Genomic DNA, 16,183 nt, shown 5'->3' with positions numbered 1-16,183 from the left:
GGCTGACGCTGGGTCCACTGAGCCAAACTGGCTAGGGCTCAAAGGCAATTTTTTTTTATATAAAAAAGGAGTTAGGAAAATAATCTTCAATGCCTATATATGGGCTTTAAAAAACCATACTCTACAATATAGGAAACTATTGTACATGCTATATGCTTAATGCTCTGTTAAGTGCATGAAAAGGCAGTATTGCTTACTTGGGATCAAATTCTGGCTGCATTGTTTACCTAGCTGAGTGACAGCAGTCAGGTATTTGATGTTTGTGCCTCAGTTTTATCTATAAAAATGGGCTGTTATGAGTTAAATGAGATAATATAATTCCACAATTATTTCTTTCAATCCAGAAGCTCTAAAAACCAGGTTTGTGTGTATATATGACTATGTGGTTACAAAACCTGATGTGAACCTAGAACATGAGTAGTCATATTTTGTTGCAGAAACATAAATATGTTTAATTACAGAATGTTTGCACAGATCCTACTGAGGTGGTTACAAAGTAAATGGTATACCTATATTCTGAAAAACAAAATTCTGAATTCAGAAACACATGGCTCCAGGGTTTTGAAAGGATTATGTACTTGTCTATGTAAAGAGCAATTCTTCATGTTACAGATAGCATCAGCTTATTGTATAAGCTTTTCGACTGAGAGGTTTAAATCCTGTGGCAAGCCTTTCTGTTATATAAGTTGAGTCCTTCAAGATTCAGGATTCTGTATGAGGAAAGTATATCTGCCAGTTAAAATTTGTTAATATAGTTTTTAAAATTTATGCTTTAAAAGCACAGAGTTCATAGAAAAGGTTTGTTTTCAGTGAGTATTTTAATTTACTTAAGCAGAGCTTAAATATTAAAAGTATTTTCATCAGTACCTTAAAAAGAATCGTAAAGCGTTACTGGTGTTAGAAGATACAAACTTATGTAGGATGTTAAGGCACTTCCTTTCAGAAATTCTCTGATTTTAATTCAAATCTCAAAACAGTAATACTGTTAGGGTTTATAAAAACAAGATGCAAAAACACTCTCTTGAAAACGATGAATTCCGTCTTATTTCCATCAGTGTAGAGAAGCTACTAGATGTTTTTTGCAAGAGTTAAGTTCACCACCCCCCAAAAAACACACAAAAACAGATAAGTATGTTCAGGCATCCTGTGGACTCGGTTTTGGGGTTCTCCCCCCATTACCACTTTTTGCTGATAATTTGTACTCTAAATATTGACCTTTTCTGTGACATAATTGACTACATATGAACACTTCCATAAAGTTATCTAGCTTAGGCTAGGGATATATATTTAGTGCCCATGAAATATGCTAAGAAATTGAATGCATTTCCTCCGCTTTACTCTTATTGTCTATTTATTAGTTACAAAATGATAATTTCTTTCATTTCTACTCTACCACCAAGGCAACTGTTTTATGGTGAAAAGGATAGTAACATGTGAATCTGGAATCTTAAATTTCCAGTTCTGACATTTTAATAATAGTGTGTTTTGTGGACAAGTAACTTAACCCATCTGACTTTTTTTCTATAACACTGGGATAATTACCTCTCAGGATTGTGAGGATTTGACTTAAGTCCTGACTCAAAGTATGTGACCAATAAACATTACTTCAATATAAAGTCCTTAATTTCTTTTTTCTTCTCAGTCCTGTTGAGTAGTGGCATTCCTGAAAGGAGAATAACAAATCTGACTGGTAATATCTGCTATTCTGGTGCTTTCATAATTCAGCCTCAAGAAAATGTTTAGTCTCAGCTGTTACTGCTTCACTGTGTAACCTAAGCTCTAGCCACACAAGAATCCTCTAGGGGTCGGCAAACGTCTTCCGTAAGGGGCCATATAGGGAATATTTTAGGCTTTGTGGGCCACATATAGTCTCTGTTGCATATTCTTATTTTCACTTTGCAGACCTCTGCTCTATTTGAATAGCCCATGCATTTTCATTCCTTCTACCCAACCTGAGAAGATTCAGCTTCCTGTTGATATGTCAAAACTGAGCTCATTGCCACCTCCAGGAAAGCTGTTGAATCTTGTGTTATGGTCAGAGGCTGACTTTGTAGCAGTTGGATTGGGTTATTTGCTAATTGTTGAGACATTTGATAGATCCTTTAACAGTTATACCAAAATCACAATGTCTCATGAGCATGTTTGAGAGAGTGATCTATTCTCTCTTTGCCACGTCACTACAGTTGACCCATTTCTTCCCTCATGAGCTTCTTAGAAGTGGGGGGGGGGGGGGGGGAGGACGGGAGGCGGCAATGGCTGGCTGGGATGGGCCCACAAATTTGGTTGATGGATTGATGGATGCATGCATTTGCTTACAGTGATAAGACAGCACAGAATGTCCTTATTCTGTTTGTTCTTTAACCAGTTAACTGCCACAATATTTTGAATTTAATTAAAAGGTCCGCCGCTTGCGTCTATAGACACTTACGGTGTACAAATGGTTAAGTGTCCACAGTAGAATGTCAGTACTCTTCCAAAATTCCCATTTCGTGCATGCTACAGGAATTCTTTGCCACTCCAGCTGTGATGTTCACTCTTGTTATGCCTTTATTATGCCACCTTGCAGTTTCAGTAATTTTAGGGTTATTAGAAATGGTGTCTGTTTTGCCTTGTGTGTTCTGCTCAGTTACAATGTTATTACTTAGCTTTGGATGTTTAATACAGAACACAGTGCCTTTCACATCATAGATAGTCAAATATTAGAACTGTTACTTTACCCCAAATTTAAAAACTAGTTTTTTTTAAAGTTTACTTTGTTTTTTACTTTGTTTTTTTTTATATCATGCCTTTGAAGTTGGTCATTTATTCATCAGTAGTAATTTTTAAAATAGGTTTTTACCCATGGCCGTGAGAGCTAAGTCTGGCTTGTTCTTAAATTATATTATTAGAGAGAATAGCAATTAATACAACTAATCAAAACCAATGTAATATCCAAGCATTTGTTGTTTTGCTATGTAATTTTCATTTCTACTCTATCGCCTTTTTTTTTTTTGGCCCTAATTGTTTTTAAACCAAAATGTGTGTGTTTCCTTAAAGAAAGGACTAAAATTGAGCCAGTTTGGCTCAGTGGATAGAGCGTCAGCCTGCGGACTGAAGGGTCCTGGGTTCGATTTCAGTCAAGGGCACATGCCCAGGTTGAGGACTTGATCCTCAGTAGGAAAGCAGCCAGTCAATGATTCTCTCTCATCGTTGATGTTTCTAACTTTCTCTTCCTCTCCCTTCCTCTCTGAAAACAATGAAAGAAAAGAGAAGAAAGGACTAAAATTTATTCATCTTTTTAGAAGAAATCTTGAGCCCAAGGAACTAGGTAGACAAGGGAGGTTGGGGATTTACAAAGACAGGCATGCAGTTGGTTTGGGCATATGGAAAAGTCTGGAAACTAAGAACGAGTCAAGCAATTTCATTTATAAGCATTCCAACTTCTGGCAAGAATTTGAACTGCTTAATAGTCTGGTACATGTTCTCTGGAAAATCCCCCCAAATTTTTGAGATATTGAATAGTATGAAAATCTCTTTGATGAGGTTGCATATTTTATTTTTTAACACTCTTGAAGTCTTTCTGTCAAAAGCCATATACTTTTTATTAAAATACTAGATGCCCGATGCATGAAGATTTGTGCAAGAATGGGCCTTCCTTCCCCTGGCTGCCGGCACCGCCTTCACTCCAGCTGGAGCTGCCTTTCTGCCTTTGCTCCAGGCCCGGAGCCGCCTTTCTGCCTTTACTCCATCCCGGAGCCACCTTTCCCCCTTCCCACGCTGCCTAGAGGCCTGGAGCAGCTGGGGCGGTGTGGAATGCCTGCATCGGCACCATGGCGATGACACAAGCGTCCCGCCCTGCCCTTGGCCGCTTGGCGCCTGCATATGCAAATTAACCCATCAGCTTTGTTGGGTTAATTTGCATACTTGCTCCTGATTGGCTGGTGGGTGTCACGAAGGTACAGTCAATTTGCATCTTTCTCTTTTACTAGTGTAGATATTTGTATTGATTTCAGAGAAGAAGAGAGAGGGAGAGAGAGGAACGTTAGTGATGAGAGAGAATCCTCATTGCTTAACTGCCTCCTGCACGCCCCCTACTGGGGATTGAGCCTGAAACCCAGGCATGTGCCCTGCCCAAACAGTGACCTCCTGGTTTATATGTTGGTGCTCAACCACTGAGCCACACTGGCCGGGTTAAAAGCCATACACTTTTTTTCTTGGAGTAGGTTTTCACTTTAATATAGGTAATAGAATAATAAAGATAAGTGAAAGATAGTTCATAGTATACCCATTCATTCATTGATCAACATTGATTGCCAAATATGTGCCAGACACTGTTCCAGACTCTAGGGACACTGGTGAACAAAGCAAAAGTCCCTGCCTTTATGGAGCTTAGCTTATGGGAGGAAATAAGCGGATGTATGTTAAATGATGGTAATTGCTAAGGAAGAACACTGTGCAAAGAGGACAGTAGGTGTTGGAAATTTGAGATAGGAGACCTTTGAATAGACTTGCAGGAAGCAAAGGAATGAGCCATGCAGATACATGAGAAAGAGCTCTCCCAGCAGAAGCTACAGCAAAGGAAGGCCTAGATACAGGAGTGAGCAAGGGGTCGAGATCACTGATGATGAGACAGGTAGTGAGGGGCCTAGATTATGTAGGGCCTTGCCAAGTAATGTAGATGAGATGATGGTAGCCAAGATCAGAGCTTGTCCCAGCTTAATATAAAATTCTGTTGCCCTCAGTGCTGTAAAAATTTTATCCATTGTCTTTTTTTTGCTACTTTTTATCAAATATGCATACAGTCAAATCAAATTTATGAATCAAATGGGTTGTAATGTAGTTTTACTCAGAATATCTGATAGTATTCATGTGACTGAATTTCAGTTAAGGTATATGAGTTAATGGGTATGTGGGAAGCCCTCAGTCTCAATAATTACCTTATTCCTTTTCCTCCTTACACATTAAATTACAGGTAATATCACATTTTAGTGTAAACTTGTTTAGCAAAGCTATTTCTTGTTCTGCAATATAAGTACAGTTACAGCAGAATAGATGCTGAGACAAAAATGGATTAAATAGAATAACTGGTTCTGAACAGGGACTTCAAAATAAGTGTTGCTTAGGATTTTATGTTTAATAGAATTGTAAAAATCAGATCAGCAGGGCATGCTTTTATGGGCCATCTGCCAAGACTAGAAGTAGCTTTGGTACCTATTACTACCTTAAGCATATATTTGCATTCCATCCCCTGTCAATATGAGGAGGCACAACAAAAAAATAAAATCAGAATGTTAGAGCTGGACTAAATCTTAAATACCTTTGGTTTCACAGATGCATTTTTCCCCCAGAGCACTCCTGTATACTTTTTTCTTTATAACAGTTCTTTAACAAAACTCACACAGATAGTTGGTGATAGAATCATAATCTAACTCACCTAAAACTTATTTACCCTAATCTTGTACTGATCTTCTGACAGTGACCCCAATTATCAGGCAACTTAAAATTATATAGTATGGGCACATATGCAGCTGTATAAGCTATAGGATAGTGGTTCTCAAACTTAATGATGAATAACCCTAACCTGGGAAGTTTTTAATGCAGGCTTCCCTCCTGAGATTTTTGAATCAGTGGGTTTGGGGTAGGGCCTAGTAAATCTGTTTTTAATGACTGGTGATATGGACTTATGCAATGACATGGGACATTGTCCTTAAAAACCACCGATTTCAAGGAGTGAAGGAGAGAATAAATAGAAGTTAGCACTAATCTTTAGAGCCTCATTTCCAATAAATTTTAGAAAAGAGTAACCAGCTGCTTGGTCACTTGTTCCTTTGAAGAATGGTTTCTCCTTTGCATAGATGTAAAGGCAGAGGATAGATGATCACAATTATTTTTGTTCCTCTGTCATTAGAACTGTAGGGTCATTATGATAAAGGCATTGACTCTATATAACTGTGTGGTACTGCACAATGAAAGAAAATCTGTTTTAGTCTAAAAAATTGAGAATATTTGGACAAGATGCTAGTTTATCACTGCTGAGATACTACTTAAAATGGGGCAGAGGATTCTGGCATGCTCAGTACTTATGGAGGGCCATGGCACAGTACAAAATGAGACACCATTTCGTTAGTAACCGGAATTTCTTCAGATGTTGCTTTGTCTAATTACACATAGGTGCTAAGTGAATATTAAAATTTTGGTGCTGGTTGAGTAGGTCCAGTAAATTGTGTTAGGATATATCTTTTTTACTGCATAGTTGTACTTCAGTAACTAACAGGTAGAAATGTAGTTTTAATTGAAAAGAAACCACTTGCCTTTAAAAGCAATGTGTTGCTAAGAGAAAGTTCAGGCTTGACTTATTCCAGTCCTTTGACTGTCAGTATAAAGCAAATCCTAATACATAAAAACCCTGGGTCTGTCACGACCGGAGGCTCGACCAATTGGAAGTCGGTCCTGCAGTCAGTGCTGGGTTGCCATGGCGACCCAGCACTGACTGCTGCAGCTGCAGGTAAGTGACCCAGCACTGGGGGCTGCGAATAAGGCCTGTAGAGAGGCCTGAAGAGAGAAGCAGGGTCTGATCTGTAGCCTGTGTGGCAGCTGTTGATCAGCACTTGCCTCTCTCTTTCTCTGGTCCAGGCCAGCAGCCGCGCCTCCATTTCTCTCCAGGCCTCCACCGGGGCTGCTGATCCACCCCGCCTTTCTGATCAGGCCCCATTGATAGGCCCAGAGATGCTGACTGGCATACAAACTGACCAGTCAGAACCAAATCTGGGTGAACTGTGAGGAGCCAATGGCTGCTTAGGAGGCGGAGCTTTTGACGCTGACTGGCATAGAAACCGACTAATTAGAACCAAATCTGGGTAAACTGTGAGGAGCCAATTGCTGCCTAGGAGGCGGAGCTTTTGAAACTGACTGGCCTAGAAACCAACAAATCAGAACCAAATTGGCTGGCAGAGGAGGGCAGTTGGGGGCAACATCAGGCCGGCAGGGGAGGGCAGTTAGGGGTGATCAGGCAGGCAAGCAGAGAGGTTAGGGGCCATCAGGCAGGCAGGCAGGTAAGCGATTAGGAGCCAGCGGTCCCAGATTGCGAGAGGGACATCCCCCAAGGGGTTCCCAATTGGAGAGGGTGTAGGCTGGGCTGAGGGAACCCCCCCTCTGTGCACGAATTTCATGCACCAGGCCACTAGTTCATTATAAAGAGATGGATAATAGTCTAGGATAGTGGTCGGCAAACCGCGGCTCGGCTCGTGAGCCACATGCAGCTCGCGAGCTGTGGTTTGCCGCTCTGTTGACTAATGAGTTTGCCGACCACTGGACTAGACTAAATGTTACTGTGTAGTTGGTAGCTGTGAGGATTAGGCAATTGTGGCATATTGTGTGCAAAGAGGTAAAGGGTAGTATATGACAGTGGTCGGCAAACTCATTAGTCAACAGAGCGGCAAACTGCAGCTCGCGAGCCGCATGTGGCTCACGAGCCGCAGTTTGCCGACCACTGGTCTAGGATAATGGAGTGTAGGCATTTGAAAAGAAAATTTGTAGCAATTAAATCCACACCTTAAAAGGGTGAAGGCCAGGAAACCACAGAAATCATGTTGGTGTTGTGTGTGTGTGTTTTTTTTAAAGTAATTGCAATTAAATTTGCAAATGCTAGTGTGTGTGTGTTTTTTTAAGTATGTATGTAGATTTTATTTCTTCCAAGTTCTCTAGTTGCCATTAAAATTTCTATAGCCATGAGATGAGAATAAAGGGTTCTGGTTCAATTATAGGATTTGATAGGAAGAGAATGTTTGTAAAGGAGCAGGCCCAAAGAGAACAGGAATGTAACATAACATCTGTAAATTTATTACTAAACTCTTAGAAAGAACTTTGTGAACAAATGTTGTTCCTTTTTTAATAATTTGGTGTTTAAACCTAGGGACTTAGTTATAGCTTAGTGGGTATACTATCTCCATTTCCATTATCTGTTTTCATCACTCACAGCCTAAAGAAGACTGACTTCTGTATATTTGATTTAAAAGCAATTAAGATGTGGAAAAGGTTTAGTCAGCCAAGCTTGAAAATAACATCAGCTATTTGCTAAGTTTAGGGTATACATGCATAAATGTATATACAGATATATTTACTGACCTTTACATAGTTAGTGCCTAAAAACCATATGTAAATTGATTACTTTTTAATGTAAGCAGTTTAGCAGCTGTGTGAGTCCTTTTATTGTTAAAAATCAGTCAACACTAACTTGTTCTGTAAGTTTGATTCTAATATTGGGCTTTTAAAAAGTGGAACGCGTGTATGCATATAGAATATGAGCATGCATATATGTACAGAAGTCCTTTAATAGGAGTTCAGCTTTTTTTTATAAACACCAAAACTCTTCTTGTAAAATGTTTTTGCTAAAGTTTGCATCATTGGCTCTCAAATTTATACCTCTATGTTTGAGATACACTGCTATGACTATCTATGCATGTAGATTTTTGTTAACTCTCTCCTCCTTCCTCAGTAAATCACTTTAAAAAAATTGTGACCATTTATATAAAATATTCATAAAACAAATCAGCATATTCCGCTTTTACAGAAATAAAATTTATTCCACTCACACAAGGAATTTCTATTTTGTAAAAATGTAGCTTGTGTTTCAGAGTGTAATAAATCTGGTATAAGAAATCAACTGTTGAGTGGGTTAAGTGAATATTTTGAATATGTTTACTTTTTTAGTATCAACAGCTATTTGAAGTGGTGGAGGAAAGGAGGTATAAGGATTAGGTTAACAGGTTTTTAAAATTGAATAAAAGTTTCTTGTTATATTTCAGTGAGATACATCAATGTAACAAAACATTTATACATAATAAAACCCAGCAAAACCATTTTTTCATTTTCTGTGTGCTTACACAACAACTATTACATCTAAGACCACAGTAGCCCTTCCAACCTGAGTCAGACCTAAGACCTTGAAAATCAACCTGTGATGTCCATAAAGATTTCTTTTCAACACCACTAAGAATTAAATGAGAATCGCCCTGGTTGGTTTGGCTCAGTGCTTGGAGTGAGCATTGGCTCATGGACCAAGGGGTTGCAGGTTCAATTCCCAGTCAAGGGGGCAAACCTCAATTGCAGCTTTGATCCCCATCCAGTCTGGGGCCTCATGCAGGAGGCAACCAATCTATCCTGGGATAATGATGATAAAAAAAAAAAAAAAGAATTAAATGAGTATCTATAATAGAACAAATAAACACACACAGTTTTCAACACAGCTAACTGGGCTACATTTGCACTTTTGGACTGGCCTGGTAAAACATATTCTGTAGATTAGTACCCATTTGTGAAAAGTCTGTATTCTGCAGTGTCCTCTCTTCCTTTATACACTAACTAGTGCCTCAGTGCATGGATTCATGCACATTGAAAGGAAATTAATTAGAAGGTGGCCAGCGGGGCGGGACTGGGTGAGATGGGCCAGACACGCCCTGGAGCCAACCTCTTTGGTCCCTCCCCAGCCGGCCACACCTGGGACGGTGCCAGGGTTCAAAGGGCTTCTGCAGAATGAGTGGGGTCCCTCCAGCAGGTGGGGTCTCTCAGCCTGGCCTTTGGAGATCAGGCTGAAACCGGCTCTCCAACGTCCCCTGAGGGGTCCCTGACTGTGCGAGGGCGGTTCTCGGCTGACACACCCCAGAATCGGGCTCTCTCCTCTGGTTCTGAGAACTGCCTCTGCCAAGTCACCGCAGCTTGGCAGCTCCTTTGTTGAGCATCTGCCCCCTGGTGGTCAGTGCATGTCATAGCTACCGGTCCGACGGCTGGGCAGTCACTTCGCCTTATGTATATAGATTCTTCTCTTTCAAAGTAGGCCTTTAGTTTTCTACTTTGAACAAAATTTGAGTCTTCAGTGATTCCTACCTTTAAACCAAACCTGAGTTCCCCCCATCCCTTAAAACATTGTTTTTTTCCCCCCTAAGTTGCCTTCCTTGGGTACTAAGTGACTTTTCAGAACACAACATAATTGCTTTATCTCTTATGAAGTAAATTATCTACTAGATTTTCATTTGATTGTGGGGCTTTGAAAAGGGAGCATCTTTTCAGGAGGCAACCTTCTTTTCTAATAACATGCTTTCTTCCTTGCCAAGTCTGGCACCTGCTCTCACATGGAGAGCTACTAAGGTGATCCATCTAGAATGGAAACTTAACCAGCCCTCACCTTGCCCCTTCTTTGCCTGAAACCTTTGATTGGGTCCCTATTTCTGACCTACCAAATAAATAAATGAATTCAAGATAACATGCAATATAAGGTATAGTTTTTGCCTACATTTCTATCTTAATATTACCTCAGCTTGAATGCTCCATTTGCCTGCTTGTACCCCACAATTCCCTCCTTCCCCCTCAGTGAATCAGTTAACTTTAAAATCTCTGGCTTTACTAGACTGCTCCCTCTGCCTCGAATGCCTTCCTCTGTCACTTTCACAAGGCTAAATCATGCTCACTGAAGCTCTAGCAAAGGCATCATCTTCTCCAAGATGCCCAATGCTGCCATCTTTATCAAGGCCTTTGGTGTACTGAGTCCCGACTGTATCTCTCATGAGACCACACAGGCTCTTCTGTGCCGGGATCAGTCTTTTTTTTTTTTTTTTTACTTTTTATTTAGTTGTAGAACCAAGTATACAGGTTGCTGGGCAGTGAGGTGGGAGATGGTGTGTGGAACCATTGGCACATACTTGCTTTGTAGAATGACAGCCATTAACCATTTAAAAGATTAAACATGTAAAATTCGTAACTGTGCAGGAAGTAGCTGAGAACACTGCCATTACATGTAGTTTAGTATGTGTATTTCCTTTGTAGCTTTTTCTCCAGAAACCTGCCTTGCTGTGTATTTCCTTAAATACAAGCATCTGAGCCTTCATCTGATAACCAGATTTTTAAAATTCTGTATGATCTTACAAATTGGAAAATACTAAATATGCACTACTAAGGTGTATTTAGAATATGAGACTGTAATAAGATCATGGTATCAAGACCTATCATCTCTCTGAATCCTTGTTTTGGAAAACTGATTTTCCTTAAGAAAGTTCTTTATCTCAGATTGTGGGATTCAGAACTAATATGTCAAAAATATGAAATACCTGCTTCTCTTCCTGATCTGAATATTTCATTTTCCAAAGACAGCCCTTGTTTCTTGTCAGTGTTCCTGAGAGACTTTATGTCATTATAAATAAATAGGCTATTCTTCCTCAGCTGTATCTGCCAAGCCGCAGCCAGCCCTATTACTAAGGAGAGTAACTAATTGGTAATTGAACTACATCAACAGCCTGATTTGTATTCCAGAGGAAGAAATCATTACGCTTCTTCATGCCAGTGAGCACTTATTGAAAAGAGTGCGAAGATCTCTTTTCAGAATGTCAATGCAAGTCCTCTTCCTAAGTCTGATTTATCTCCGGCTCTTCCTCTCATTAGCCTAATGCTTTTCCGGGAAGTGACTCCTAACATAGGGCAGCTACCTGTTAGTCACATGCCAGCTCAAGAATTTCCCATGAGCTACCACATTGAGGTTTATAATGTTTACTTTCAGGTAAAGTCTATTATTTATTCTGTTTTCCTTCTTTGTGGTTTGTTTTTTAAAGTTTCTATTGATTTTAGGGAGAGGAAGAGAGAGAGGAACATGGATTGGCTGCCTCCAGCTGGCATCTAATTAGGGATTCAGGCCACCACCCAGGCATGTGCCCTGATGGGAATGGAACTGTAGACCTTTCAGTGCACTGGACAACTGAGCCACACTGGCCCAGGCTTGTTTGTGTTTTTTCTGGGGACTCTGGGAGCATATTTGCAAGACTGGGAAGAATAGTAAAGGTTAAGAACAATTAAGGAATTCTATACAAATAACAGAAAACTTAATTAGTGACTTGGTTAAAAGGAACTCAAGTGTACATGAGAACTTTGACAAATTGTAAATTTTCATGTTTATTTCAAAATGGCTTTATTTCAAAATGGCTTGGGAAGGAAATCTTATGAGCAGGCCTTATGGGGAAAGCAAATAAAAAATAGCAAGTAATAAAAGGATTATTATGACATTTTAGTCTACTCTTTCAGTACATTTGCACATTCTGGATAAAGTTCTGTAAAGCAATGGAGAAATATTCTGCTAACAGTGTCTCAAAGAACATTACTCAGATTGAGTATAAAATACTTTGTGGTCCCTTCAGCATCAAGAGTTTTCATACTGTGGTTGTCTCTTGAGTTACTTCTTCCTTTACAGCACCTGGTATATGAAGTGGTTTCACACCATGCCCAAGATGCGGGCCACCCACCAGCTACATGGCATGATGACTCTGCAGGCCGACCGGCAACCTTGATAATTATAGGGCCATGGCTGATAGCCTCCCAGGGGTTCACAGATCTTCTGGCAATGGGTGTAGCTCCGCCTGCATTCTATGCAGCAGATTCCTTCGTGGTCCAGTCTAGGGTCGAATGTCATACCTTCCCCTTCCTGCTGCTGTGAAATAAAAGAATTATTTGGGTTATAATGAGAAGTTTGTAACACATTTTTAAAAAATAAGATCCTGAATGTTCATTGCTATAATTAATCAGCATAAAAGAAAAACTAAAAAAAAAAAGAAAAGCAGCATAGTTTTCTGTAAGGAGTTTTCAATCATAACCTTATAGTCCAGAATTTCTTCTAACATCCAGGAACTTCACCTGCCTAATCTGTCACTGCAGGAAGGTGTTTTTTGTAAATATTGATGAAGTTTCTCCATGCTTTAATGAGCCATGATAACCACTCAATAGGGACTCATCTTGTTTTAAATAGGCAAACAAAAAGGAGTCATGATTCACAAGTAGCATGTCTGCCACTGTTAATTTAAGTCAGCAGGAATTCGTCCTTCCTGTAGTGATGGCTTCCAGGCCTCCTGGGTGCACACTTGGGTACTCACTGACAGGCCAACGCAGCTGTTCCCGTTGCAGTGGCTGAGAACACCGTGGAGTCATTTAGCTCCTGCCCTTACATCAATGTAAGGGTCTGTAATATTCAGGGAAAGGCACCACATAATGTGTGAAAATTCCAGACCTTAAACTGCCTTCTTGTTCCTGTGTGCCATAATTAGAGTTACAGAAATAAAGTCACATTGATTAAGTAAAAATTACCTACAAAACGTTTTCTCACCACTGGAGAGCACAGTGCTGGAAGGAACTTGTCCCCTGCCAAATTTACGTATCTGGCTTTCCTTTTTATGGATATCTAGGGGTATAGTTTCTGTATCCTCTTTAATATGGATTGAATTTCATTGCTCAGAAGCTCTTATTGTTAAAGTAAATCCTTTGTTCAATTTGAGCCTCTTTCCTGAAGGTAGGTGAACTTGGGCAGATGCAGCACCAAACACAGGCTTGGGCCGCGTGAACTCAGCACCCCTGCCACCTGTTCTGGTATAAAAAGTTTACTCAAATTTTTTGGAGGGAGATGGCAGATTTTATTGTAAAAGTTTCAAACATACTGGAAGTGAAGAAAATTGTATACTGAACATCATCTAGATTTGACAGTTGCTAACTTTTTGTTAAATATGCTTGCTTTTTTCCCCAACCTTTAAAATTCATTTCAGTGTTGTGATATTTGACCCATAAATACATTAGAATGTTACTTCCTAAATAAGAGAATATTTTCCTACACAACCATACTGCCATTATCGCACCTAACAAAATTAACATTCCTGTTAAATTTTTGTCATCAAAATATTAGTCTTGCTCTCATACAATTCTTTCATTTTTCAGACCCCTCCCCCACCCATTTTGGCTTATCTCTTGAAATAGGTTCATCTGGGACAAAAAAAACAATCTCATTAATTGTAGTTGACTCTTCTAGGGCAGAGAGGCAAAAAGCCTGTTGATTGAGACATGTTTTAATCTCGAGGGTTCAGCAAAGCTTTGTTAGATTAAAACATGAGGGAATCTCAGGTTGTTGCTCTAAGATATCCTAAAGTAATATGTGAAGGACTGAGGTCATGGAGAGGTGTCGCTTAAAGGTGAACACAAAGCAAAGGGGAAAACTGATGTAGTTGTAGTTTTTAAGAGAATATGGACACTCAAGCCTGGAACCAGGTAGACACAGTCCTCCTCCCCACCTGTAAGGGGCTGATGCCCTTACCCCTTGAACCAGATTCATCTAATCCAGCTACCTGGGGAATAAACTATTAAATTTTCTGTTTGCTGATTCAGATTGTATTTTCTTTTTTATTTGAGTTTTAGAGAAGGAAGGACTGTGGTGGCCTGAATTTTCTGATAAGCCTTGAGCTATGTAAAAATACTTTTTACTCTAAGTCTTTGGAAAATATATTAGTCTAAAATTATAAATTAGAAAATATATCTGCAGCACATGAAATGGACTAGGCCTGAAGAGGTTCCATAGGAAAAATACACACAAATGGTTTATCTGTATATGAAAAGATGCTCGATCTTGCATATAATTAAAGACAGGCATGATAAAACAGCTAGATAAATTTTACACCCCCAAAAAACTGGTAAAGATTCTTTTGATAATAAGAAACTGATAAGTTTGATAATAGAGGCCTTTTATTACTATTTGAACACAGGTAGCTAGTATAATTTCTTGGAAGACAATATATCCTCTATTAAAATATAAAATTCCTATCTACATTGACTCAGCAGACCCAAGAGTCAGTATTTATTTTAAAGATATATTCCCTTGTGTACAAGTGGGGCAGTAAGACTGATAGCTAAATCAGAGCAATTTAATGGCTACCGTGTGGCAAGCGGTGTGTGGAGTGGGAGCTTCACCTCATTCACCTTCCCACAACCCTATGAGGCACGTGTGTGCAAGGCTGGGCACTGTTAACAGTATTTCTAACAGCAAAAGACAGAAATAATTTACATGTCCACCAAAGTAGAACTAGTGAAGCTGTACATATATCCACACAAAGTAATACAATGTGGACATTAAAATGGAGGAGGTAGTCTTTATACAATCTTCAAAATACCGTATTGTAACTGGAAAGCAAGGTACAGGAGTTTTGCATGTTCTTGTGTTCAAATTTGTGTGTGTGTGTGTGTGTGTGTGTGTGTGTGTGTGTACTTATGCAAAGAAACTGGGCAAGTAGCTATTGTTAATAGGTTCTGGGTAGGGTGTCTGAAATGGAAGGGAAACTCACTGTTCATTGTATACCCATGTATACTGTTTTTAAAAAGTGCATGTATTATTTTTTCAATTAAAACACTAGTTACAATGCTTATTTTTTTACTTCCTGCAAAGTATAGTCATAGTAGATAATATTTTGTGGAAGATTTGATAAGTTTTTAGCATGTTAGTATCATCCTTCCAAACACCACCCTTCCAAGCACCGATTCTAAAGTGCTTTATCTGTGTCCGGACCTGCCTGCAGAGTGGGCTGAGAGTCCCCTGGCAGAAGGTCCTGCCTGCCCGTGTGCACGGAGCCTGCATAAGCACGTTCTCAACAGATGTCTGCTGAATGGGTGAATAAGTGGGAAAAGAATACTTTCCTTCTGTGTGCTGCCCCCAGGGAACATTTTAACATAAATTTCTGGTATGACTGTCTTGTGGATTTGCCTGTGACTCAAGAAAAGGAGAGCACAGAAAGCAGCTTTGAATGAGGTGCCAGCCAGGCTCACGCCACAGAGGCAATGCCTACGTGTTCTCACCGCATTTATCAACCCAGCAACAAACGAAGACACATTTTTAAAATATTGAGTAAAAGTCTCAGTTGGATACTAAATGCTTGTTTGAAACCTCTAGAAACACTACCACTCCAGTGTTAGGTTTAATGCAGTCATCTGAGCATGTGGCGCAAGCAGCGTACGCACGTGGTAAGGGTTGTCCGGGTTGAAGGGCTCTGAGTCCTCCTGCACATTAGGTCTGGTTTTGTTATTCAGTCTTCCAGGGCCTGGGTTGCCCCGTGGTCCACTGCGTGGTCTTCTGGTGGTTGTCGTAATGGTTTGTGTTACCAATTCTCTTCTTTCCCTCTGAGTTTCTGCAAATAATGAATGAATGAATGAATGAATCTATATATGTAAAAGGCTAAGTGTCTGACCATCCAACTGATAGATAGCTATTGCACCCACTGACCACCAGGGGGCAGACACTTAACGCAGGAGCTGCTGAGCTGTGGTAACTTGGCAGCAGCGGTTATTGGGTGACACACCCAGAACCAGAGAGGAGGGAGCCCCATTCTGGGGTGCGTCACCTGAGAACTGCCATCTCACAATC

At 39.9% G+C, this 16,183-nt stretch overlaps 1 protein-coding gene across 3 annotated transcripts in view; it reads right to left on the bottom strand.

Annotated features, from left to right (window-relative positions):
- Positions 1-11,891: 11,891 nt before the first annotated feature.
- Positions 11,892-16,183, bottom strand: part of CNMD (chondromodulin) — a 30,210-nt gene continuing 25,918 nt past the window's right edge. For all 3 annotated transcript variants that reach the window (XM_080658593.1, XM_080658592.1, XM_080658594.1), the window contains 2 exons: positions 15,781-15,947; positions 11,892-12,445 (listed from right to left, as the gene is read on the bottom strand). In XM_080658593.1, coding sequence (XP_080514719.1) covers positions 12,230-12,445; positions 15,781-15,947 — 383 coding nt within the window. In that variant the 3' untranslated portion in view covers positions 11,892-12,229. The remainder of the gene's footprint in view (positions 12,446-15,780; positions 15,948-16,183) is intronic.

This window comes from Plecotus auritus (genome assembly GCF_963455305.1).
Source record: "Plecotus auritus genome assembly, chromosome: 3".
In the NCBI taxonomy this organism is placed as follows: Eukaryota; Metazoa; Chordata; class Mammalia; order Chiroptera; family Vespertilionidae; genus Plecotus; species Plecotus auritus.
The sequence above is the reverse complement of the archived record's forward strand: the minus strand, read 5'-3'. Positions and strand labels throughout refer to the sequence as shown.